At 39.5% G+C, this 24,139-nt stretch overlaps 2 protein-coding genes across 4 annotated transcripts; one reads left to right on the forward strand and one right to left on the reverse strand.

The window, feature by feature from the left end:
- The first annotated feature begins 1,344 nt into the window (after nucleotides 1-1,344).
- apool (apolipoprotein O-like) lies at nucleotides 1,345-12,033 on the forward strand. 2 transcript variants are annotated; one of them, XR_013816271.1, is made up of 10 exons: nucleotides 1,345-1,471; nucleotides 2,723-2,833; nucleotides 3,484-3,603; nucleotides 4,223-4,277; nucleotides 6,169-6,267; nucleotides 6,362-6,453; nucleotides 7,055-7,153; nucleotides 8,756-9,449; nucleotides 9,858-10,198; nucleotides 10,529-12,016. XR_013816271.1 is itself a non-coding variant. In XM_079813755.1 (9 exons), exons 1-9 carry the CDS (start codon nucleotides 1,367-1,369, stop codon nucleotides 9,944-9,946), a joined length of 1,464 nt encoding a protein of 487 aa, XP_079669881.1. In that variant the 5' UTR covers nucleotides 1,345-1,366; the 3' UTR covers nucleotides 9,947-12,033. The 2 variants fall into 2 exon arrangements, 1 of the variants encoding a protein (XP_079669881.1); XM_079813755.1 differs by having other exon boundaries at nucleotides 9,858-12,033.
- radx (RPA1 related single stranded DNA binding protein) lies at nucleotides 12,028-23,820 on the reverse strand. Of its 2 annotated transcripts, none has more exons than XM_079813744.1 (15): nucleotides 22,919-23,820; nucleotides 21,514-21,656; nucleotides 21,228-21,420; nucleotides 20,997-21,105; nucleotides 20,207-20,307; nucleotides 19,962-20,081; nucleotides 19,778-19,870; nucleotides 19,347-19,517; nucleotides 14,948-15,102; nucleotides 14,665-14,825; nucleotides 13,905-13,949; nucleotides 13,503-13,615; nucleotides 12,786-13,073; nucleotides 12,547-12,711; nucleotides 12,028-12,426 (listed from the first exon to the last, which is right to left on the reverse strand). In XM_079813744.1, exons 1-15 carry the CDS (start codon nucleotides 23,478-23,480, stop codon nucleotides 12,278-12,280), a joined length of 2,568 nt encoding a protein of 855 aa, XP_079669870.1. In that variant the 5' UTR covers nucleotides 23,481-23,820; the 3' UTR covers nucleotides 12,028-12,277. The 2 variants fall into 2 exon arrangements, with proteins under 2 accessions (XP_079669870.1, XP_079669871.1); XM_079813745.1 differs by having other exon boundaries at nucleotides 14,665-14,822; nucleotides 22,919-23,817.
- Nucleotides 23,821-24,139: the final 319 nt, after the last annotated feature.

A 24,139-nucleotide genomic window follows, 5' to 3' on the forward strand; every position in this document is an offset into this window, starting at 1 on the left:
AATTCTCTGCTGACGCGCGAATGCATTCAAAATGTACACGCGTGAAACTAGACGCGGTAGACGCGATTTTGACGCTCAATTCGCGTTTGGTGTGAACGCAGCATTATCCGTACACAATGACACAAGGGGCCCTATCTTGCACCCAGCGCAATTGACTTTGTACACCGACGCATGTGTCATTCCTATTTTGCACCCGCGCAAAGCGCGCTTTTCCCTCCACAGAAGCACGTCGCTAAACTAGTGAAGGAACTTGCGCTACCTGGGCGGTTCAGCGCAAAAAAGGAGGCGTGTTCCGGCGCAAACAATCTCTGGTGCTATTTTGCTGTTCCATTAAACAATTGCGCCACTGACCAGAAAAAACCTAGTCTAAAGTCAGTGGCGCGTTGCGCGTTGTTCATTATGCTATTTTAAGGGCGCATGCTTGACCATAATGTATAGCGTGCACAACGCGCATACACTTTGCTCATGTAACCTACACAGATGCAACAGTTATTTTTGCAAATCATAAATTGTTACACTAAAAAAATATTAACACATGAGATGACGGAAATCATTGTGGTGTGCCACGAAGATGTGAAAAAATAGGCATAAATCTAGCTTACAAATGATTCAGGCTAATTGTAATTAAGGATAAGACCTGTTTGCCCAATAGTGGCAAGACATATATGTATAAGGACATCTGACAAATTGGTTTGTCCGTCAAGAACCAGGAACAAAAATCGACTGAAAAACTGAAAAAACTGAAAGACTGAAAAAAAAAAAGACTGTGAAATCACCTTTACCATAATGTACAACATTACAACTTCACTTCTCTGTCTTTCACTGCTCTTACAAGAACATCAGTCTCCTCGGCTGTGAACCGCTCCTGGCGTGCGCCTGGTAAATACGCCATAATAATAGCAATCCATAATGGAACTTGCGCACCTGCTTTTACAGGGAATGTTGGATGACGCTCGGATTGGTTTATTCACGTTACGCCCAAACCACACCTATGAATAATGAAGCTACTTCAGACCAACCCATTTTAGATTTGCGCCGGGCGCAAGAGCCATTTATCCCGCCGGGAAAATAGCAACAGCGCCGAGACCCGCCCACAAAGTTACTTGCGCTTCGCGTTTTGACACTTGCGTTTCAGATCGTTAAAATAGGGCCCAAGGACTTGTCATTCTGATGGCACTAACATGTTCATTGACACAGATATTTACTTTTGAGAGATGAACTAAGGATTTTGAGCAAGACTGGCTTTTGCCGGTAATCCATGGTGTTTTGCTATTTGTACGAATTGTTTTGAGAAATGCACTTACTATTTTGCAAATGTCGAGGATGATTCGAGAAATGTACCAAAGCGACTGAGAAAAACGGTAATATGAGATGTCTATCGGGAATATTATCTCGCGTTTTGAGGGCTTTCATGACTCCTCCTGCTTTCCGTAGTGAGACTGAAGGGGGCGGGACCGGCATGGCGGCCAAGGTGAGTGACACTTCCAACTGAGTTAGTTCAAATGATCATGAGCATTCTATCATAATATGTCTATTCTGCAGGAGAGTATCGCACATCTTGTCAAGTATGATTTCTCGTGAGTTGCATGATGCAGCTGTTAATCAGAGCGTGAGCACGGTGTTTGTTAAACCAGAGCGAAGAACATGCTGTTCTTAAACTAACTCTCACACACCGATGATCTGTTTGAGGCACCCGTCTCTAGACAGGCAGCTGACTCGTTTTTGGGAAACGACATTCTCTCTGTCACTTTCTATCACTTGTGAGACTCACAAAACAGTTTAGGTTTGGGATTATTACACGCAGTAAAGCGTCTTCTCTTGCTTCAGTCCATTAAACTAATACAGATAATGTGCTTAAGGGAAGATAAAGCTGAAAGGAGTAAACGCTCAGCCAGGACTAAGCCTATTACACTACAAAACAATTATTATGTGTAGTTATAGTTATTATAGCTATATATTATTGTAAGTATTACAATACAAACATGTGCACAGGGGAAACTAGAAAACACATACAAATGTACCATCATATTACCATGTTTTTGGACATGAACTTTGGTAGTAACATGTATGTCCTATTGTATATGAATATGCAATACTTCAGTATGATATGGTTGCAAAACAAGTTCTTGTAGAAAGAATCAGTGGATGTCAAGTCCCACCCTCGGACATAAATCCCTTAATCAACCAATATTTGAGAAATGACGAGCAGAATTGATAGAATGTCAAAATAACAAATTATTTTAAATACATTCTTTTAAATCAAGACATGACCAAGTTGAATTTACAAGATGTCGAATAGGTCATACTAGATTGACTCAAGGGTGAAGAAGCACCAAAATGTCTGTAAAACATATACTTTTGGACTGCTCAATCTTTATTCTTACGAGACCGCGCATTTTGTTAGGACAAACTTTAAAGGATTTATTTATGGATCCAGAATTGTTTTAATTTTTTTTTAGCACAAGTACATTTAAAGATTCTTTTGTAAAACGTACTTGTATTGGACATGTACTTATTATTATAATTTTTTTATTTGATAAGTTGTTTGTTTTTATTATATTGTATTTATGAATTTGTTGATAAATGTTTAATATGTATTTGCCATGTAATAGCCAGTGATGCTGATATGGCAAACTTAAACACTACTACTAATACTTGTATGATGGTATTATGGTCAACCACTGAAGTGAGTCTGTATTACTAAAATATTGTTGATCCTCAGATTCTGAAATATGCAGCGCTTCCTGCTGCTGCTGCTGCAGTGGGTTTGGGTTCGCTCAGAATTTATTCCATAAGTGAGAAAACGAATGAGGCGCTAATATCGCCAAGAGAGGTAAGAAAAGTCATGTTTGGAATAATATACACATATTAGCAGTGTTTTTGATGTATGTATATGTTGAGCAGTGTTTATTTTACCTGCTGTTACATATAGCAAATTGAATGAACAAAAATGTACTTCTATGTACTACTGTTTTGAAATGTTCATAAGTGCAAGTTTGCACTTTAGACAACTTGACTATGTAGAATGTACACTACTATTCAAACGTTTGGGGTCAGTAAGATTTTTTAAATTCAGTAAATGAATACTTGTATTCATGCATTAAATTCATGCATTAAATTGATTAAAAGCGACAAATATTTTGTTGCAAAAAGATTTTTTCTTTAAAATAAATCCTAAAAAATATCACAAAATGTTTCTTGTGCACCAAATTAACATATTAGAATGATTTCTGAAGGGTAATGATACTGAAAGTTCAGATTTGCCGTCACAGGAATAAAACAGAAAACGGTTATTTAAAATGTTTCACGATAATACTGTTTTTGATCAAATAGATGCTGCTTTGGTGAGCATAAGAGACTTTCAAAAACATTTCAACATTTTAAAGACCCCAAACTTTTGAACAGTAGTGTATTAGTGTGTGAAGTAATGCATAGGTTAGATATATCACCATCACCTCTCTTTCTGTTTCTTCCTCTGTCCAGTTGTCTATCTACTCCCCAGATGGCCCTGCTGTGCAGTTTGTGGAAGAGCAGCCTGGTGTCGTGCAGACAGGGCTGGGGGCCGTGAGGGTGGGCCTGCAGCCGTATGTCAGAGCCGTGCAGGTCTGATACACATGCTGTCCTGTCACATGTGATAATGTATTAGTTTGTCATTTTCCATCCACCTATTTCTATGCAAATATTGGGATATTGCACAAAAACACTGGATGGAAACGCCAAGATGCAATTATGCGCATACAAATCTTATGTGCACTCAATTGAGGTAAAAAGATGTGCATAAACTATGATGGAAACACATTTACAGTAAATTCCTCGATGCACAACAAAAAACCTCACGTGACTTTGCCTCAACAGAGGATGTGATTGGATAACTGAACTAACCAGCGGATCAGTTTAATTGCACAGAATCTCAAATGTTGTTTTAGTTATTCTCAAATGCCTGAGACAAAGTCAGTCATCTGAATTACATGGTATAATGACCTCCCAGAACTGTGTCATGAAACATGAATTTCCCAGGAAGTGACGATTTTGTTCTCTTGAACACATGGGATGGAAATTGGCAAAAGGTTTTGCTTTATTTGCAAATGTTTTTATGCGATATTATAATTTTGCATATAAGTTAAATTTGCAACTTTGGATGGAAACAGCTATTGTTAGATGATTAAAGAAGTGTGAGAGTTTATTATGGATTATCTGTTAGCATTCTCTCTGCTTTTTACAGAGCGCCATCACTTCAGTTGAAGTTGGAGTGATATCGCTTTACCTGGCTGGGCAAGGTGAGCCTGACATGTGCGACTGAGCGGAAGGCAGGAAATGACTGTAAACCTGGGACCGGTTGCTAAAAGCACATTAAGTTTTTCCCTTAAGTATGAGACTTAAGGCATGATTTCCCATGACCTAAGGAAATTACTTAAGGGTGTTGCATATAATCCCAAACGGTTCTCTTAGGCAAGGGAAACCATTAAGCAACCCAAGTTGTTCCGTTATAAAATTCTGTTCTTGCCATGGACATTGGACACGTTATTTGTTAATACAGTAGTACGTTTTCACAGAAAACAACATAACATGGATTCGGAAAACAAAAAAGAAAACCAAATATGAAAGAGAAGGACCAGATGGAGACAGAAACTCAAATTGATGATGCACTCAAAATTGAAAATTCTGTCATCATTTACTCACCCTAATGCCGTTCCAAACCCATAAGACTATAATTCATCTATAGAAACAAATAAAATATATTTTTAATATTCTCTCATCTGTCCATTAATTGAAAGACCTAAAAGTAATTCATATGATGAATTACTTTTTTAATTACTTTTATTGGACTCAATATTTGGCCAAGATACAGCTATTTAATGTCCAAAAGAAGTCCTTACCAATGCATATCACTAATAATAATAGCATTTTTATATATTTACTGTAGGAAATTTACAAAATATCTTCATGGAACATGATCTTTACTTAATATCCTAATGATTTTTGGCATAAAAGAAAAATCGATAATTTGGACCCATACAATGTATTGTTGGCTATTGCCACAAATATACCCGTGTGACAATGACGGGTCCAGGGTCACATTTAAGATTTTATCAATATTTATTTGTATGTAAATAAACTGCTAAGTTAAAATTAGTTTATCATATAAAGTGGCCAATCGTGTCAAACTTGGATTGAAACTTGGACTTGGATCCATGTAACACTTAAGGTGAAGTTTTCCAAACCTTATGTTATGCTTAGGAAAATTACGATTAAGGGGCTTTATGCAACACTTATCTTTTTTCAAGAGATTACTTAAGTAAAAAATAGATACTTAAGGGAAATTCTGAAGGTTTATGACATTTATGCAACACATGAAATTCTTCTCTCAGACGAATACAATCTGAGTTACATAAAAAAAAATGCCCTGGCTCTTCCAAGCTTTATAATAGCAGTGAATGGCTTTTTCTGTTTTGAGCGCTCCACATGACTCCGGGGTGTTAATAAAGGCCTTCTGAAGCGAAGCCATGAGTTTGTGTAAGAAAAATATCCACATTTAAAACTTTATAAACTGTAATCTCTAACTTCCGCTAACTGTCGTACGCGCGTTCACGAGAGACGGGTTCCAGCGTAGGACGTTCTGGTGAGAATATGCTAGTTCTCGCGAGAACCAAGTTTTGTTTTGCTCTATCCTCTGACCTTCCGCGTTTATCACTGGAACTGACGCTACGCCTGCGTCCTACATCATATGCAGGAACGCTAGTCTCTCGTGAGCACGCGTACGACAGTTAGCGGAAGTTAGAGATTACCGTTTGTAAAGTTTTATATATGGATTCTTTCACAAATGCATTGCTTTTCTTCAGAAGGTCTTTATTAACCACCCGAAGCGTGTGGAGCAGTTTTATGATGGGTAGATGCACTTTTATATAATAGAACTTTTATATAATTTAAAATGGAAAAAGCCATTCACTGCCATTATAAAGCTTGGAAGAGCCAGGACATTTTTTTAATATAACTCCCGATTGTATTCGTCTGAAAGAACAATGTCATATACACCTAGGATGACTTGAGGGTAAGTAAATCATGGGCTAATTTTCATTTTTGGGTGAACTACCCTTTTACGGGAAAAATACACTAAAGGTGCTTTATGCAACTGGGCACTTACTTTAACCCCTGACCTTCTTGTTTTAGACACATATCACTTCCTTCGAGATCCACCTCCTGGCTTCCTGCCTAGAGTGGGTGTCATTGGTGTGTCCGGATTGGGTGGCCTGATTCTGGCACGCAAGGGTAAGCTGACCGTGCGGATACCGCATGTTATTTTACTGTTTAAATCCATTAGGAAGCAGCATCTGTGTGAGTGTGTATGTGTGCTTTTGCCCAGGCTCTCGTTTAAAGAGGATTGTCATACCTCTTGGACTGGCTACTGCTGGTACTGCAGTATGTTACCCCACACAGACTGTAGCAGTCCTGAAGGTACATAATTTTTCTCTCGCTTTCAAAAAATATTTTCTACAGACTTGGGGCCAGATTTACTAAAAAGGGCAAATTAGCGCGAGAGCGCAATTCCAAAAAAAGCACAGATGGGAGTGGAAAGTTCTGCGCGTGATCGACTGACGACACGCAAATTAAAGAACACAGACGCAGCCGGATCATTTCCATAGTGACCAACGCAATCTACTAGTTAGCGTCTGGTTTAAGATGTGCTTTTTTTGGGCAGTAAATAATGCCGCAAACACCAGTAAATTGACTAGCGCAAACCTTAGTAAATCACCTTGCATGATTCATTTAAATACTCTCCTCCCATACATTTTGCATCTGAAAGTGAAAAACCTACAAATGCATATGCATAATAAAAATAATTGTCCATGCCTTTTCAGTGCTATTTTTTCACTGCGTGTCTTTAGTAAATCCTGACAGTATTTTTTAACGGCAAAAGAGGGTTTGTGCTGGCACAAGCGGTTAGTAAATCTGGCCCTTGATGAAAAATTTTCCCAAACCTAGAAAATATTTTCTCCTATCCTCTCAAATATATTTCTCCTTAATTACATTTTGCTCTTTTTTTATTTATTTATAGATCACAGGTAAAAAGGTGTATACTGTCAGTTCATCTGTTGCTTCAATGTTGAAATCCAAACCAAAGGAAGATGTTATCATGCCTGCTGTTAGCGTGGAGGTAATCTACAGATTTCATATTAAAATTCATATTAAAATAAGTTATGTTGGTTTTTATAGTACATATTGCAAATTTGGAGAAGTGTCTGCTAAGTTAATAAATTCAAATGCAAATATAAGGGCCTTAAAGTTGCCATTATTTTCTAAATGTTGTTGATCTTACTGTAAACAATTAATCTGTGCACTTTTTTTTTTTTTTACTTTGTAATTTTTTATTAAATTGTGATAACTCAAACTTCCAGTGAAGTCTTCCAGTGAAGTCTTTCTTTCTGGTGACATGCTGGATTCCAATAATTTCTTTCTGCTTAAAGATTAAGATCTGTCTCCACAATCTACCGATGGATAAAACTAATTCCCCGCCCTACATTTTTTTTTCCTTTTTTGATAATCCATTTCACTCAGATGTACGTCAAAATATGGAAGAAAAGATCTGTTGCTACTAGTGCTGGGCGATATGGCTGAAAACTGTATCACAATATAAGTGTTTCATATCGGTCGATATCGATAATTATTGATATTTTTTATGACCAGGAGAAAAATATTTTACATTTAAACATTTTTATTTTAAACTTAACTTCCTCTGATTATAATCCCCTCAGTAATAAAGGCAGAAATGTCAACACAACCATGGAAAACACTCAAATAATTTAAATATAACACAAGTCTAAAATCACAATGAACACTTAACAATTATCTCTTAACATTAAGTTGTAGTGCCTCCGTTATTTCTTTGTAACTGTTACCGTTTAGATGCTTTGTCATAAGGCACTGATGCAGAGTACCTCTTCATGTCGTTTCAAAGGCTGAATCCGAAATCGCCCCCTATACCCTTATAAAATAGGGCACTATTTGAAGGGACAGCCATTTGTAGTGATGTCCAAAACGATAGTGGACGTTATTGAGTGCACTCCTTCTATTCCACTTTGCACCGCTATAACTTCCAAATTCGCTGGAAGTGGAGGCTCGCACTGCGGAGCCAGACGAAACTATAAACAAGGCTGCTAAAACAAGTTTGTGGTATTACCAGTCTTGGTGGGGACAACGGTCTTGCCTAATTTGCAGATGACATTGGTCTGACTACGGTCAGACTCATAAAATCCAAAAAACTGCCATACTGGCGAGCGGACTTGTTTTCCTGTTTTATCAACAATTTCCTTGCTTGCTGCTGCACTCATTTTCCACTTGTCACTCCTCGCCAGTTCTGTTTACTGAAGAGTGAATCCAACACGAGACAACGATATGGTGCAACCAAACAGATACAGTTACATGATTGGCTGTTAGCCTGTCACTCCCTACGTTGCTTGGTTACCAGAGAGCGAGTGCCTTTGTTAATGTTCATGCAACCAAACTTATTGAACTTATTGAAAAAAATTATTGAACGTTTTATAGAACGCATTTTTTATTGATATCGATTACGTGTCTATCGCGATACATATCGTTATCGTTTTATTGCCCAGCCCTAGTTGCTACTTTAAAAAACTTTACACCATTTTTTTAAATACTAATTAAGCATAGCCAATTAGCCTGTCAATATAATTTTGCATTTATTTTACTCAAATCTATGTTTATAAATTGCAACATAATTTGTTTAATTTATTTACAGTCTGCTGCTACAGTAACGAGCCCAGATACAGAACCGCCCGTTAAAGCGCTTTCTGAAATGTCACCTGAGTCTGAGCCGCCCCCTGCTGTTTCAGATGAGGAAGTTACATTAATATCTGAAGCTGAATCTGGGGACTTTGCCCCAGTAGCTGATATTGTATCAGAAGATGCTGTAGAACCTCCTCCTTCTGCTGTTGATTTAACAACTGAAATTGCTTCCCCACTATCTGAGCCTGAATTTCCGCCTGCTCTTGAGACTGCCCCAGTTACAGAAACTACCCCTGAACCTGTTGATGGTACTGTCCGAGATGCAGAATCCACCCCTGAATCTACCCTGGAGCCTCTTGCTGAAACTGTCAAAGAAAGCCCCCCTGAGCCCCCTCTTCCAGAGCCAGTGGTCAAAACTGTCCCCCCTGAAACGGATGTTACTCCAGAAGCTGCCCCTGCTAGTCCCGAATTTGAAGTCCCTGCACCTACGGCTATTATAGAAGAGGCTACACCCTCAACTACATCTACAGTAGAGGAAACCACACCTCCTGCCCCCATCCTTCCTGAAGATACCACCCCAACCACAGTAGATGAGGAACCTGCTTCTGTTTCCCCGCCCCCTGCCGAAGAAGCCCTTCCTCTGACTCCTCCCCCAGCCGAAGAGGCTCCGCCTTCATCTCAACCTCCTGTAGTTGAGCCAGCCACAGGTGAGAAACTTTAATTTTTTTATATTCCTTCAACTAGTCTAATGCAGCCTTCCTAGGAAATTCCTGTGGAATAAAATGGATGAATTGAGACCTTTTTCAAGGGTTAATTATGCAGCAAAATATGCACCTTAATTTATGTATTATATTTTATCTGATATATTATTTCATCATTCTCCTGCTCCCTCACAGTATGATGGGAAATGTTGCATTTATTTAAAATAGAAATGTTTTGTAACAATGTCAAAGCCTTTACTGTCACTTTTGATCAATTTAATGCATCCTTGCTTCATAAAAGTAAATAGCAGTTTGCTTTCACCATGTTTGTTCGTCAGTATGTGCATCTTCATGTGTATCTTGCAAATACATTCATACTGACATGACTAATATCCCCCCTCTCTTTTATCCTAGTGAAGTCACAGTTTGTTCCTGACCCTTCTCTGCTCGACCACGGCCAGTCTAATCCAGAGGACGCAGACATGTACAGCACACGGAGCTGAATGAGTGACAGAGTAACTGCAGCTGAGAGAAAGATGGATATGATGAGATGTTTTAATGTGCCATGTTTCCAGCAGAATTTAAAGGGATAGTTCACCCCAAAATTCTGTCATTAATCACTCACCCTCGTGTCGTTCCAAGCCCGTAAGACTTAAGCTCATCTTCAGAACACAAATGAAGATCTTTTTGATGAAATCTGAGCACTTTCTATCCCTCTATAGACAGCCACACAACTGACACTGACACTTCAAAAAGTTCATAAAGCTAATCCATGTGAATTGAGCAGTTTAGTCCAAATTTTCTGAAGAGTCTCGATTGTTTATATGATGACAGATTGAATTTATGCTTTTATTCACATATAAACATTCATCTCACACACATCAGTTGTGATAAACGGAAGATCAAGCATGTTTGCTTGACATGCGAGAACCAATGAGGTTCATTCTCACGCGTCAAGCAGGTTCGGTTGAGCTTCTGTTTACATTCGCTGATCAATGTCTAAATGTGAATAAAAGACTAAATTAAATCTGTTCATCATATAAAGTGCTCGTGTCTTTTCAGAAAATTTGGACGAAACCACTCAGTTCATATGGATTAGTTTAATGGATCTCTTTCTGAACAGTTTGAAGCGTCAAAGTGTCAGTTGCGTAGCTGTCAATGGAGGGACAGAAAGTTCTCAGATTTCATCAAAAAGATCTTCATTTACATTCCGAAGATGAACAAAAGTCTTAAGGGTTTGGAAGAACACGAGGGTGAGTAATAAATGACAGAATTTTCATTTTTGGGTGAACTATCACTTTAAACGTGTGGTAATTAGGTTCATGGTTTACCAATGATGTGATGTTTTCTTTTTTCTGTGATGCTTCACTCTTATGAGAAGTTTCTTACCTCGGCAGGGATATCAAACACACACACACACACACACACGTTTCTGTGTTAACACATGTTGTCTACATTGTGTTTAGTAGCGATTTCTCAGTTTGACACTATGAAGGAAAATCCAGGGTTACAGTATTTTAATAAAAAGCCTGTGGTCCCTTAGTCTCATCTCCAGGTTTATTTCTGACATTTATTCCAGTAGCAACAGGAAGTTTGTGCTCAATTTATACTGTTAAAATTGACATTTAAAACTGGACCACACTAAAAATAATGGTATTTTTTATATGTTCAAAAACAGTTGATGTATACATGTATTTGTCTAAGTAATGCATTTCACAGGGGTTGGAGAACATATATCAAGCTTATCTAGCTTGTAATCAGACTGTATTTGTTTGAAGAAAAAATTTGATTGTTATATGCAGTTAATTTGTCAAAATATTCGGTCACGCCTCATATTTAATTTCAAAAGGGCTTTTCACACTGTGCTTAAACGTAGTTTTTAAACCTCGCCTTAACCCCGGGTAAAGGAACGTTTCACGCTTGTAATTCAGAAGCGAGGTTAACACCGCACTACCCGGGGTTATAGCACCCATTTAGCGTTGTTAACCCCGCATTGCTGTGCTAAACTTGGAAGAAGAAAAAGTCCCAATTATCTTTTAAATTGTTTCGTTATTTCAATTGTTTTCGAACTTCCATACAAAAACACCAACACTGCCTGTTGTATAAACGTTTCAGCGTTAGAAGGGGAAAGTGACAGAAAATACGTTAACTGGAGTAAAGAGACTTATTTATTCTTACCTTTATAGTCTGATAAGCACCTTCAGGGAAAAACGGTGATGTCGCATGCGCAATGCTAGCGCCTTTATGCACTGTAAACAGTTCCCGTGCTGCGTTCGCCCAATCAATGACACTGACTTTGTTTATGAATGTACCATGTGAAACGTTATGATTAATGGTAATACCCAGGATTAACTGTTAACCCCGGGTAAAGTATGAACAGTGTGAAACGCATTGTGACAAACGCATGATTCCATTTAACAGGGGTATGGCACAGTCAACAGGTGTGAAAAGCCTAGTATTTCTCAGAGGGCAGGGCACTGACGGCGCAGAGTAAATGTTTTACGTTAAAATATTTAATTGATACTGTCTTTACATGAATCTTTGTTGCCTGTGCAAAAGGAAAAACAGGAGATAAAAAATAAATAGATTTAAAGAACGTTTTGAGTGTTTATTTTTCTAAAACGTTTCCTGAAATGACAAACAAAAGATAACCACATTTTATTAATACATCTACAGAAAAAAAACTTGCAAAAAGCCAATTCACACATAAAATCAGTCTTTCAGTCCCTAAAAATAACAACTCATATCAGTCACACTGATATCAGTCCCAGCACATTTGTCATCTGATTTGCACAAGACTTTTTCTTTTGCATGATTATTTTTGTGATGGCCTCTCATTGAGTGCTGTCGGGCTGGCAGACGTCTGCTGTCCTGTAGAGTTTAGAGCAGATCATTTCTACCCTGCGTTCTCCAAGCAGACACAGATCAACAATACACACCACACGCTCTGACTCCAGCTGAGGGGCAGAACTCATCAGCGACCCTGCAGGAAAAAACATGCGCGCACACACACTTTAGTGCTACAGTATGTCACTGTGACTCGCAGGTTATTCAGCAGAGATGGAGGATGTGAACAGAACAGTGGTAAAACACATACACACACCTGGTGCGGGGCAGCTACCGTCTGGCTGAACACACAGACGTCCTGATGACATGCAGGACAGCAGTGAGTTGTCATGCTGAGTGTGCGGCACTCCAGCAGCTCTGGGGTCGTCAGATGAGACAACGGGCACAAACAGAACATCTACTGCAGCCGTTTGATTCAGCCCTGCGAGAAGAAGAGATGTACAGTTATTACCTGAAGTTATAGCTCCATTCCACAACATGGTGAGCTGCTCCTACCCAGAATCGTGAGCGTGAAGTAGCCGGTGCAGGCCACAGGTGTGTGCCTGTGGGTCTGCGAGGTCAGATCCGGGTTCCATCTTGCTGGGCTCAGGTTCAGGTCATGTAGTAGAACTTCTCTGTCCTCAAAGTGGAATTTTTCAGGAATACTTTCCTGATCGAGTCTGCCACAGCCAATGTGATCTGCCACTTGCTGTTTCACTAACGGCCAGACTCTGCTCTCCCATGATGCAGCGGGGTGGCTAGCAGCTTGCTGTACATCTGGGACTTGCGATGTCTGGTCAGTCTCTTTAGAAAAAAAATACAATATTTGATAAGTAACATTAATGTTTTTTAAGTCTCCTATGGTCACCAAGGCTGCATTTATTTGATCAAAGTACAGTACAAACAGAAATATAAAAAATTATTTTATTCCATTACTTTAGTCTCCAGTGTCACATGATCCTTCAGAAATCATTTTGATATGCTGATTTGGTGCTCAAGAAACATGTCTTATTATTATTATCAATGTTGAAAACAATTTTTTTTAAAAATCAGAAACTGAGATATTTTACCAATTGACCAATTTGCTGAATAAAAAAATTAACAAAAAGGTTTACTGACCCCAAAGTTTTGAACAGTAGTTGATGTACATATCATCATAACATATTACTCCAGACATTTAACACATTCTATCATATATTATATTATGTCAGTGATGTTCAGAGGGTGCAACACCTTTTCCTACAGCTGACTGTCTAACTGATGTGTGCTCATCTTCACCCTCGAATTCCTCTGACTCGAACTCCCCTTCGTCCGGTTGTTCTTCTTCCTCCTCCTCTTCATTGTACCTCAATGGAAAAACAAATCATATTCATATTATGCACTTACAACGGAAGTCTAGGGCAAGGCACTGAAATGGAATAAATATTAAATATACAGTTTTCGACTGTGGCCGCCCGCAATTTAACAACAGACAATAAACAACAGGCAAGTTGTCAGATAAAAATGTATGATATTTAACTAGAAGATTAAAAGAAAAAGTATATGGATATTTTGTTATCAGTATCAATAGATTCTTACGAAATTCTGACTAATTTAGTAACTCGAGTGAGACTAAATGTAATGTGCTTAGATTACCTGTCGTACTGCATTTTGGATCTGGTGAAATACTGACGATGCACTCTAAACAAAGAGGGAAAGAAATATTTGTTGACATACTAAGGAGGAAATTAAAAACATTTCACTCAAGTAATTCAACTAATTAAGCAATAATTATTCAGCCTTGTTTCCACACCTGCCACAGGCAAATAAACCAGCCATAAACTTCTTACCTGCCAAGAAACAGTATTTGGCATTATTTTTATTGATACATTTTGTCCTTTTGACAATAGATTTATTTGTCTTTAGACTCTTCCTTAAATATGTATACTGCTGTTCAAAAGTTTGGGGCGATTTATAATGTTACAAAAGATGTCTATTTCAAATAGATGCAGTTCTTTACATCAAATAATCCTGACAAAATGTATCATGGTTTCCACAAAAATATTAAGCATCACATTGATGATAATCAGAAGTCTTGATCACCAAATCATCATATTGGAATGATTTCTGAAGGATCATGTGACACTGAAGACTGCATTAATTATGCCTGATAATTCAGGTTTTCCATCACAGGGATGTATTACATTTTGTAATATTTTAAAATAGAAAACAGTTATTTTAAATTGTGATAACATTTCACAAATTTGACTGTATTTGTGATCTAATAAATGCAGTCTTGATGAGTATAAGAGACTTCCTTCAAAATCATAAAAAAAATTATCTCACTGACCCCAAGCCTAAACAGTAGTGTATAATGAACAATATCATGGCTTTAATACACTATGGCTACTTGTACCTTGAGCCTATCAGCACTCTCCTGCGTTTGGGTGAGACCGTAATGTCCGAATCAGGTGATGTTGAATCCGTTTCTCTCCGTGACTGAGTCATCTCATCCTTTGTGGAGTGAGGAATGGCAGCTCCAGTGTCGCTGACCCCTTGTACTGAGACACCCTCCTGCTTTAAAGACATCACCAATAATGCTATTATTTTAGTCAGGACATTTAAATTCTTTCTAAAAAAATGTAAAGGGAAATGACAGACTGTCCTCATGGTTTTCATCTTGAGTCAGAAGTACAGACCTGTTGATCATTATGTGGTGGTTCGGGCTGTGGTGGCCAGGTGTGATACTGCACAGCAGATACATAACCCTGTACAGCCACTCTCCTGTGCTCCCTGTACTGCAGACTCTCCAGCTCCCCCTTCAGCTCAGCAACTGCTGTAATGGATAACTCATCTACAACACACAGGATTAAATGCGTTTCATGAGTTTAGTTAAATCGTTAAAGACCCCTTGTGGTGAAAATCAAGTTTTTTAAATGTTGATTATATGTTGTTCTCATTATGCTTTTAAGACAAACCAAGTGAAGAGAAGAGAATCAATCGAAGAAGCAATCGAAGAGAAGCAATCGAACTTCAGGGAGAACAACTAGTCTGTGAGTACTGTTTACATTTTCTTAAGTGATCTGTAGTTCAGCTGTTAGTCAGAACGTTTTCTGTGTGCTGTAGTTGGTTGTCTGTTTGCTGAAAGTTTGTTAGTCACGTGACCTCACGCGAACGCGTTTCACTGTGCGTGGCCGCTAGCCAGCGTGGTATAAGAGCTGTGTTGTTTACAATTGGAGGTAGAGAGAAGCAATCGAACTTCATGGAGAACAACTAGTCTGTGAGTACTGTTTACATTTTCTTAAGTGATCTGTAGTTCAGCTGTTAGCCAGAACGTTTTCTGTGTGCTGTAGTTGGTTGTCTGTTTGACTCCACTGCACACCTCAGATCACTTTCTCATCACTCTTAACCTCATACTGACTCCTGACACAACACACACTCCCCCACAGATCACCTTTCGGCGTAATCTACGCTCGCTCTCTCCCTCCCGTCTATCCACTATGGTTTCATCCTCACTCCCTCCACCTGCTCAGTTCTCAGCACTAGACACTAACAGTGCTCCTGACACTCTTTGCTCCACTCTAACATCCTGCTTAGACAACCTCTGTCCCCTTACATCCAGGCCAGCCCGCACCACCCCCTCTGCCCCCTGGCTGTCTGATGTTCTCCGCGAACATCGCTCTGGACTCCGGGCGGCAGAGAGGAAGTGGCGCAAAACTAAAAACGCTACTGACCTAACCCTGTATCAGTCTCTTCTTGCTTCATTCTCTACTAATGTCTCCACTGCTAAAACTACATACTACCACAACAAAATCAACAACTGCTCTGACTCTCGTGCACTTTACAAAACATTCTCTTCGCTCCTTTGTCCTTCTCCTCCCCCTCCTTCATCAACTCTTACAGCTGATGACTTTGCATCATTTTTCACAAACAAAACCTCCTCCATCAGCAGTCAATTCTCCACACCACAAACTGACACGCACATCTCAACAACCATCACACACATGCTCCCCTCCTTCTCTCTGCTCTCTGAAGCAGATGTCTCCAAACTCATCCTATCCAATCATCCCACTACCTGTCCGCTTGATCCTATCCCCACCCACCTCCTTCAGGCCATTTCTTCTTCTGTTACTCCTGCACTCACTCACATTGTCAACACCTCTCTTCGCACCGGGACCTTCCCCACAGCATTTAAGCAGGCTCGGGTAACCCCACTGCTTAAGAAACCCTCTCTAAACCCAGGACTTTTAGAAAACTAAAGACCTGTATCCCTTCTTCATTTCATTGCAAAGACACTTGAGCGAGTGGTGTTTAACCAGCTGTCTACGTTTCTTGAACAGAACAACATCCTGGACATCAACCAATCCGGCTTCAAAAGCGGGCACTCAACTGAGACTGCCCTGCTCTCGGTTACGGAGGCACTCAGACAGGCAAGAGCAGCTTCCAAATCCACAGTACTTATCTTACTGGATTTGTCTGCTGCTTTTGACACAGTTAACCACCAGATCCTCCTGTCAACTCTCATGAAGATGGGCATCTCAGGAACTGCTCTCCAGTGGTTCAAGTCTTACCTCTCAGGTAGGTCCTTCAGGGTGTCATGGAGAGGTGAAGTGTCTAAGTCACATCATCTAGCTACTGGAGTTCCCCAGGGCTCAGTGCTTGGACCACTTCTCTTCTCCATCTACATGTCATCACTGGGATCGGTCATTCAGAAACATGGCTTTTCCTATCACTGCTATGCCAACGACACTCAACTCTACTTCCCATTTCAACCAGATGATCCATCGGTTGGTGTTCGTATCGCTGCCTGCCTAACAGACATTTCTGCCTGGATGAAGGAACATCACCTTCAACTTAACCTTGCAAAGACAGAACTTCTTGTTGTCTCTGCCAACCCAGCACTTCACCACAATCTCTCCATTCAGCTAGGGTCATCAACCATAACTCCGTCCAGGACAGCCAGGAACCTTGGAGTTGTGATTGATGATCAGCTAAAATTCACTGACCACATTACTGCAACAACCCGATCCTGTAGATTTGCATTATACAACATTAGGAAGATTAGACCCTTCCTATCAGAGCATGCCACACAACTACTGGTCCAAGCTCTTGTTCTCTCCAGACTGGACTACTGTAATGCTCTTCTAGCGGGCCTTCCGGCATGCACTATCAAACCCTTGCAACTGATCCAGAATGCAGCGGCGAGGTTGGTCTTTAATGAGCCGAAGAGAGCACACGTCACGCCTCTCTTCATCGGTCTGCACTGGCTGCCAATAGCTGCTCGCATCAAATTCAAGGCACTGGTGCTCGCCTTCAAAGCAACCACTGGCTCTGCACCAATATACCTAAACTCGCTCGTTCAGACTTACACACCCTCCAGGAACTTACATTCTGCTAGTGAACGACGCCTTGTGGTGCCATACCAGAGAGGCATGAAATCGCTCTCACTGAGCTTTTCCTGGGCTGTTCCCACCGGGTGGAATGACCTGCCTATCTCAATTCGTGCGGCCGAATCTGTAACCATTTTCAAAAAACACCTAAAGACACATCTCTTCCAGCAGCACCTGACCAATCAAGAATAGCACTTATCATTCTATTCATTTTCTGTCTGTCTAATTTATAAAAAAAACAACAAAAAAAAACAACAACTGTCCTGTGTGTTCTGAGCTAGATTAACTGAGACTTGCTACAGCACTTGCATACTGTTGCCCTCGACTGTTCTAGTTGCTTCTTTTGCTCTCATTTGTAAGTCGCTTTGGATAAAAGTGTCTGCTAAATGACTAAATGTAAATGTAAATGTAAGTGCAAATTCAACAGTCAACACCATTGCCGAGTATTTTTTAAAGCTATAGTTCACCCAAAAATGAAAATTCTGTTATTATTTACTCACCCTCAAGTTGTTCCAAACCTGTATGAATTTCTTTCTTCAGCTGAACACAAAAGATGATATTTTGAAGAATGTCGGCAACCAAACAATTGATGGACCCCATTGACTTCCATAGTATTTTTTTTCCCTCCATACTATGGAAGTCAATGGGGCCCCTTTTTGGGTGAACTATCCCTTTAAAACTGCAGTGTGCCAAAGACAGTCTTAAAAAAGCGCCCCCGTTCTCCTCCCGTCAAACATGTAACCAATTCCGTCAAAGTGCAGGGCTTTTCTCCACTGACTTTCTAAGTTGTTCAAAGCGTTTCTAAGGATTCTGATTTTGCTGATTAAAAGGCAGCTGTCTGACTCGAAGATGGCAAACAGGAACATGGATTGTGTAACATTATCAACGCATTATTAGCTGTTTGATAACATAGTCAAGCAAAAGGCTAATCACATCAATTACTGTTGTGTCCGACGTTGTAGAGAGCATTTACATTACCATTGTGATACATCGACTTGTATACAAGCTTGTATAATTCACTCTTCCAATTCTTTTGAATCACTTTCTGGGTTAAACATATATCGCTGAAATAAACCAGTATTTCCAATTGCCATTGTGTAGCGTGTACTACAGTTGACCGAGTGGATCAGGTAGTCTGAGTTGATATGATTGAGTGGAGGCAGGGACTAACTTGAATATTCATGGATCCGCATATACTAAATGAAACAAGAGTGTAGAGTTATATTCAAACGTTTAAATGTCATTTTGTTTAATTATTGACTGCAGGGGGACTTTAACATGAAAAATTATCTTAAGTCTTCGGAACATTGGAAATCAAATAACTATATAAATCGCAATACTGTCTACATTTAAAGTTAGCATGAAACGGAAGTTATTCCCTATCATTACGTATATAAGAGTGAAACGGCTTTTCGGGAAGAAAAAAAAATGTAGGGTGGGACTTGATTTTGTTCATTGGGAATTTATTGGATCGTTGTGGTCCGCTATTGCTGTGATCTCATGCGAGTGACAGGTTGGCCCGGTCATTATCCAACGCATTATCAGAGAAGTTTTGATGAAAGATTATGATGCACATAAATAAGGAATGTCCGCAATGTTAATAAATATAATAATGTGAACAGATAAATCATGTATAATAAATACTGCAATATTCCATAAAAAAGGTCAATTTTGAATTCATGGGGACTTTAAGGAAGTTAAATCTTACTGGTCATGTTGCTATTGGTGATTGGTGTGAAGGTGGGTGGGGCAGGAGGGTAGCAGTAGTGTCCTCCAACTGCAGTCCTCCGCAGCATGACACTATCCTTCAGTGTCTTGGTCCACTGGATGAACGCTTTAACTTTTGGCTCATTGACATAGGGCTGCTTTTTATGACAGCCTGTTGATGCAAAAACATTGACATACAGGGTGTTTCAAAAAGATGGACCCAATTTCAAACAAATCTTGCAAACAACTGAGGCTAGATGCTGTCGGTGCGCTGGGAGGGACTAGAATTGAAACTCTATGCCCCACCCTTTCAAGTGGTGGTGAAAGTTTTATTCATGGGCGGTCGTGGTTGCAGAGATATAGCGATTTCAAATCGGTCCATCTTTTTGAAACATGCTGCAGTTGAACTGGTTGTGGTTATCTGTGATGTACCTGTGATGAAGAGCTGTGTTTCTGTGCTGCTGGTCAGATACACAGAACAGCCTGTCTGACACACCCTCATCTGAGTGCACACCAGATACGTCACTGAGAGAGAGTGAGCGAGAATCAAATAAGGTCATTCAGCATAAGAGAAATACAATGATTGCGGACATAAAGTCATGGGCTGATATTTTACTAGGGCAGACGTTGTTGAAAATCTCTGGCTGAGATGAGGAGAAGATCTCCAGGATAAAGGGAGAGTCAGTTGTCCCATCCACTGCATGTACCCAGCGATATGCCCAAAACTTTTCAGGTCCTGACACACATCAGATGTAAAAATTGTTTGATTAAACAGTCAACCCTAATTATGAATATTACAAACGAAGCTTGCATTAGCAAGCATTATTAACTGACAACCAGCCGTTCAATAACAGACTATACCTGTCTTTTCCTTGCTCCTGATTCGCTCAACCCGGCCCACATAAGTCACTAGACCAATGACATCACAGGCTTGATTACTGTTCATCGAGTCCACCTCTGACCTGATCACAGAGAAAAGTTTTGTTTAGCCAAGTGAATTTATTATCCACAATGTGGAAAATTGTTATTTGGCTTCATGACAAAAGAAAAAACTAAAAATTAAAACCATAATGCAATAAAATAACCCTAACACATTAATCATGCTCCGGAAAGGGGTTGGTAAGATTTTGTTTTATAAATGATTTTGAAAGAAGCATCAAGGTGGTATTTATTTGATTAAAAATATAGTAAAACAGTATTATTATTGTATATTAATAATATTAAACCTGAATTTTTCAGCAGCCATAACTCTTCAGTGTCGCATGATCCTTCAGAAATCATTCTAATATGCCTGATTTGATGGGTCAAGAAACATTATCATAATTTAAAAAAAGTTCTGCTGATTAATAATTTGATACATTTGCCGTGATACATTTTTGATGAATAGAAAGTTCATCAAAAATGTATTTAAAATAAAACCATTATTTAAAATAACGTAATAAATGTCTTTACTGTAGCTTTTTTATCCTTCCCGAATAAAAGTATTTAAAAAAAATCTTACTGACCCCAAACCTTTGAATGGCACTGTACATCTAATGTAAGAATGAAATGTAAGAGTCCCTTGAAATGTTAGTATTTCTTTCAAGCTAATACACTAAAACAAAACGTTCAAAGGAACAAATTAAGTTGTAAGTGGTGAGTATATGTGTACCTTGTGGCAAAGTTGTATGGGACATCAGGCAGATCCCACTGAGGCTGAACACTTTTTGGTGGAATCACCGTCACTACAGATGCAGGACTTCGAGGATTTAAGCAGATCTCTACAACACACAAAACAATCACAACCAAAGAGTTAAAAATAATGTAACTCTTCCATGAAATGGTCCAATATTGACATTGTAGCATAAGAAAGCTAGCTTTGGAAAAGCTCTGGAGTTCATACCGATGGAGTGGAAAGTCATAAGAGAGAGTGTGTGGATCTGTGGTCTAGAGCGCTTTTGATAACTGTGTTTCAACGAATAATGCTGCAGATATAGAACAGAGCCAACTGTCAGTCGGTTGAACCACTCAGGACAAAGATCATTCCATACAACCATAGACATGACGCCGCTCTGATCAGCCACCTCACAGTAAACCTGAAAGAGGGAGCGAAAAAAGAGATTATGTTTTGCACCACTGAAGAAATCAACAGCTACAGACAAAAAAAGTGACCTATGACCTCAACTCACCTGAAATGGGAAGTCAATGTTTTGTCCTGGTTTTCCGTAGTACCGGATCCTGGACCTATGCAGAATTCGGACCAGTAGTGGGAGAGGACGTCTGGAGCTGTGAAAGAATGCGTCCAGATCCGCAAGAAGAGTGATTCTAGAGACTGACAAACAGAAAGGCAACAACAATAGCATTAACCAAATATAAATGGAAGGACACACTACCATTACACAATAAAGTATGTGCAAAACAACAGCCGTGTTCGAATATTATATGTAAATTCTCTCATTCAATGTTCTCATTTTTGTCCACAAATTTTCTTTCGAAACCGTCCTTCAAATGAGACGTTAAACCGAGGTCCTGACTCTCTGTGGTCATTAAAAATCCCATGGCACTTCTCGTTAAAGAGTAGGGGTGTAACCCGGTGTCCTGGTCAAATTCTCTCCATTGGCCCTTACCAATCATGGCCTCCTAATAATCCCCATCCATTGAATTGGCTCCTCTCCACCAATAGCTGGTGTGTGGTGAGTGCACTGGCGCCGTTGTACTGTGGCTGCCGTCGCATCATCCAAGTGGATGCTGCACACTGGTGGTGGTTGAGGAGAGACCCCTGACATGAGTGTTAAGCGCTTTGGGTGTACAGTAGCGCTATAAAATGGCTCATTCACAATTTTTGACCTACAACATTCTATTTGTCAAACTCAAATATCTAACCCTTTTAAGCTATTATTATTTGAAAAGTGTTTAGTTTTTTTGCAGTAGCCTATTTACTATAAATTATTTCTAAGCACAAATTTTTTTTTATATTCATGTGCCCTCATAATCTTCAATAAAAATAACTTCCCCTCCCACTTGCAATGACATTTCTTCTGAATATTCATATTCTCACTGATGACATATTTACTGGTGTGAGAGCGGGACAACGTCACAGCAAAAGCGGGACAACGTCACAGCAAAAGCAAACTAATACTACCTAACGATCCGATCAATTTGCGATGGACAAAATCAATTTCCGCCCTACATTTTTTTTTTTTTCAAGACATTTCACTCAGTTGTACATCACAATAAGTAAGTAAAAACTATTGCAACTTTCATTTCATGCTGACTGTAATATTACTATATTAATAATTTTAAAACATTTATATACAAATATTTTATAATATGTATGGCACTTATTCTTTTATTAGTAACAAGAAAAACATTTGGTCCTAATCTAACTAAGCTTTAGGCAACATTTAGATTTTGTTACTTGCAATCTTAACTCTTAATATAAAATCTTAATAATAATATATATATATATATATATATATATATATATATATATATATATATATATATATATATATATATATATATATATATATATATATATATATATATATATATATATATATATATATAAATTGACCACTGCTGATCTCATACCATCAATAACCACGTCTGGAGGTGGGTTGTTCGGAATCCATACGCTCCCATAAGGATCATCGTTTATCCACAGTGGTAAATAATATTTTCTGCTCAGCTGCAGAGGTCCATCGGATCGGGTCACATAGTCCTGGCACCACTGCGGGATTTTCTCTACGTCTTTAATGGCCAGAAGTCTCTCAGGAAGCTCCACGACGCTGTGAATGCCGTCTATCCTCAAGTAACTGTGACTCAGTCTCGTCTCATCGTGAAACAATGACAGCTGGGACACCAGGACCCCAGAACCGCAGCGCAGCGAGCCCGTCCGGACCCAGCGGGTCAGACTGTCCGCCAGCTGACACTTCATCCTCCATTGGCCGTCCGTGATTGTCAGGTCGTAGCTGTAGCTGTAGCTCTCACCCGAGGGATGTTGTGAGCTCAAGTACCGGTCCAGAGCGATGACAGCCAGGCACAGCGGGCTGGCGAGGGTCAGGGAGAGAGTGTGCGCGGACCGCAGCTGCTCAAACACCGCCTGAAGAGCAGAACCGGACCCGCTGTCACTGTGATCCGCTGGACCTGCCATCACTGAAACCAGAGACGGTTAGAACGTCTGGATCCAGACCCAAACCTCTAACGTTACACGATTTGGCCAGAACCAGATCGAAACATTTAAGTACGTTTAATAGGACGTTATATGAGAGTGAGTGTGTATAGGATATAACTGTTACACTTGCTGCGCTTAACGTTACATATCTAACCTTTACGCTGTATTATTTGTCTACATTTTGAAATAATATAAGTGATTGCGATTGTATTACTTATGACGGTGTCATTTATTGCAATTTGAAGTCAGCTCGAACCTCACGAAATGTAAACAAACTCCAAGCGCGCGGTGAGTTCGTGTTTCTTCTTCCCGAGTCACTGAAAGTAAGCCGCATCGCCAACTACAGGCACGGAGGACACGACAGCTTTGTTCCCATGCGTCAAACACTTTTAGGCCTGGTTTCTCAGACAGGGCTGACAGGCAGGAGTAGGCCTTAGGTAAATTAGGACATTTTAAGTAGCTTTTTATAAATGTGCTTTAGAAAAAAAAAAACATTACTGGTGTGCTTCTTGAGACAAAAAATATGGCACTGAAACTACTCAAACATACATTTTAGTCTGGGACTACTAGGCTTATGCCGTGTCTGTGAAACCAGGCATAAGTGTTAAGAAACACGACCTTAAGGAAAATATGTTTTT

Source organism: Gobio gobio, assembly GCF_949357685.1.
Source record: "Gobio gobio genome assembly, chromosome: 4".
In the NCBI taxonomy this organism is placed as follows: domain Eukaryota; kingdom Metazoa; phylum Chordata; class Actinopteri; order Cypriniformes; family Gobionidae; genus Gobio; species Gobio gobio.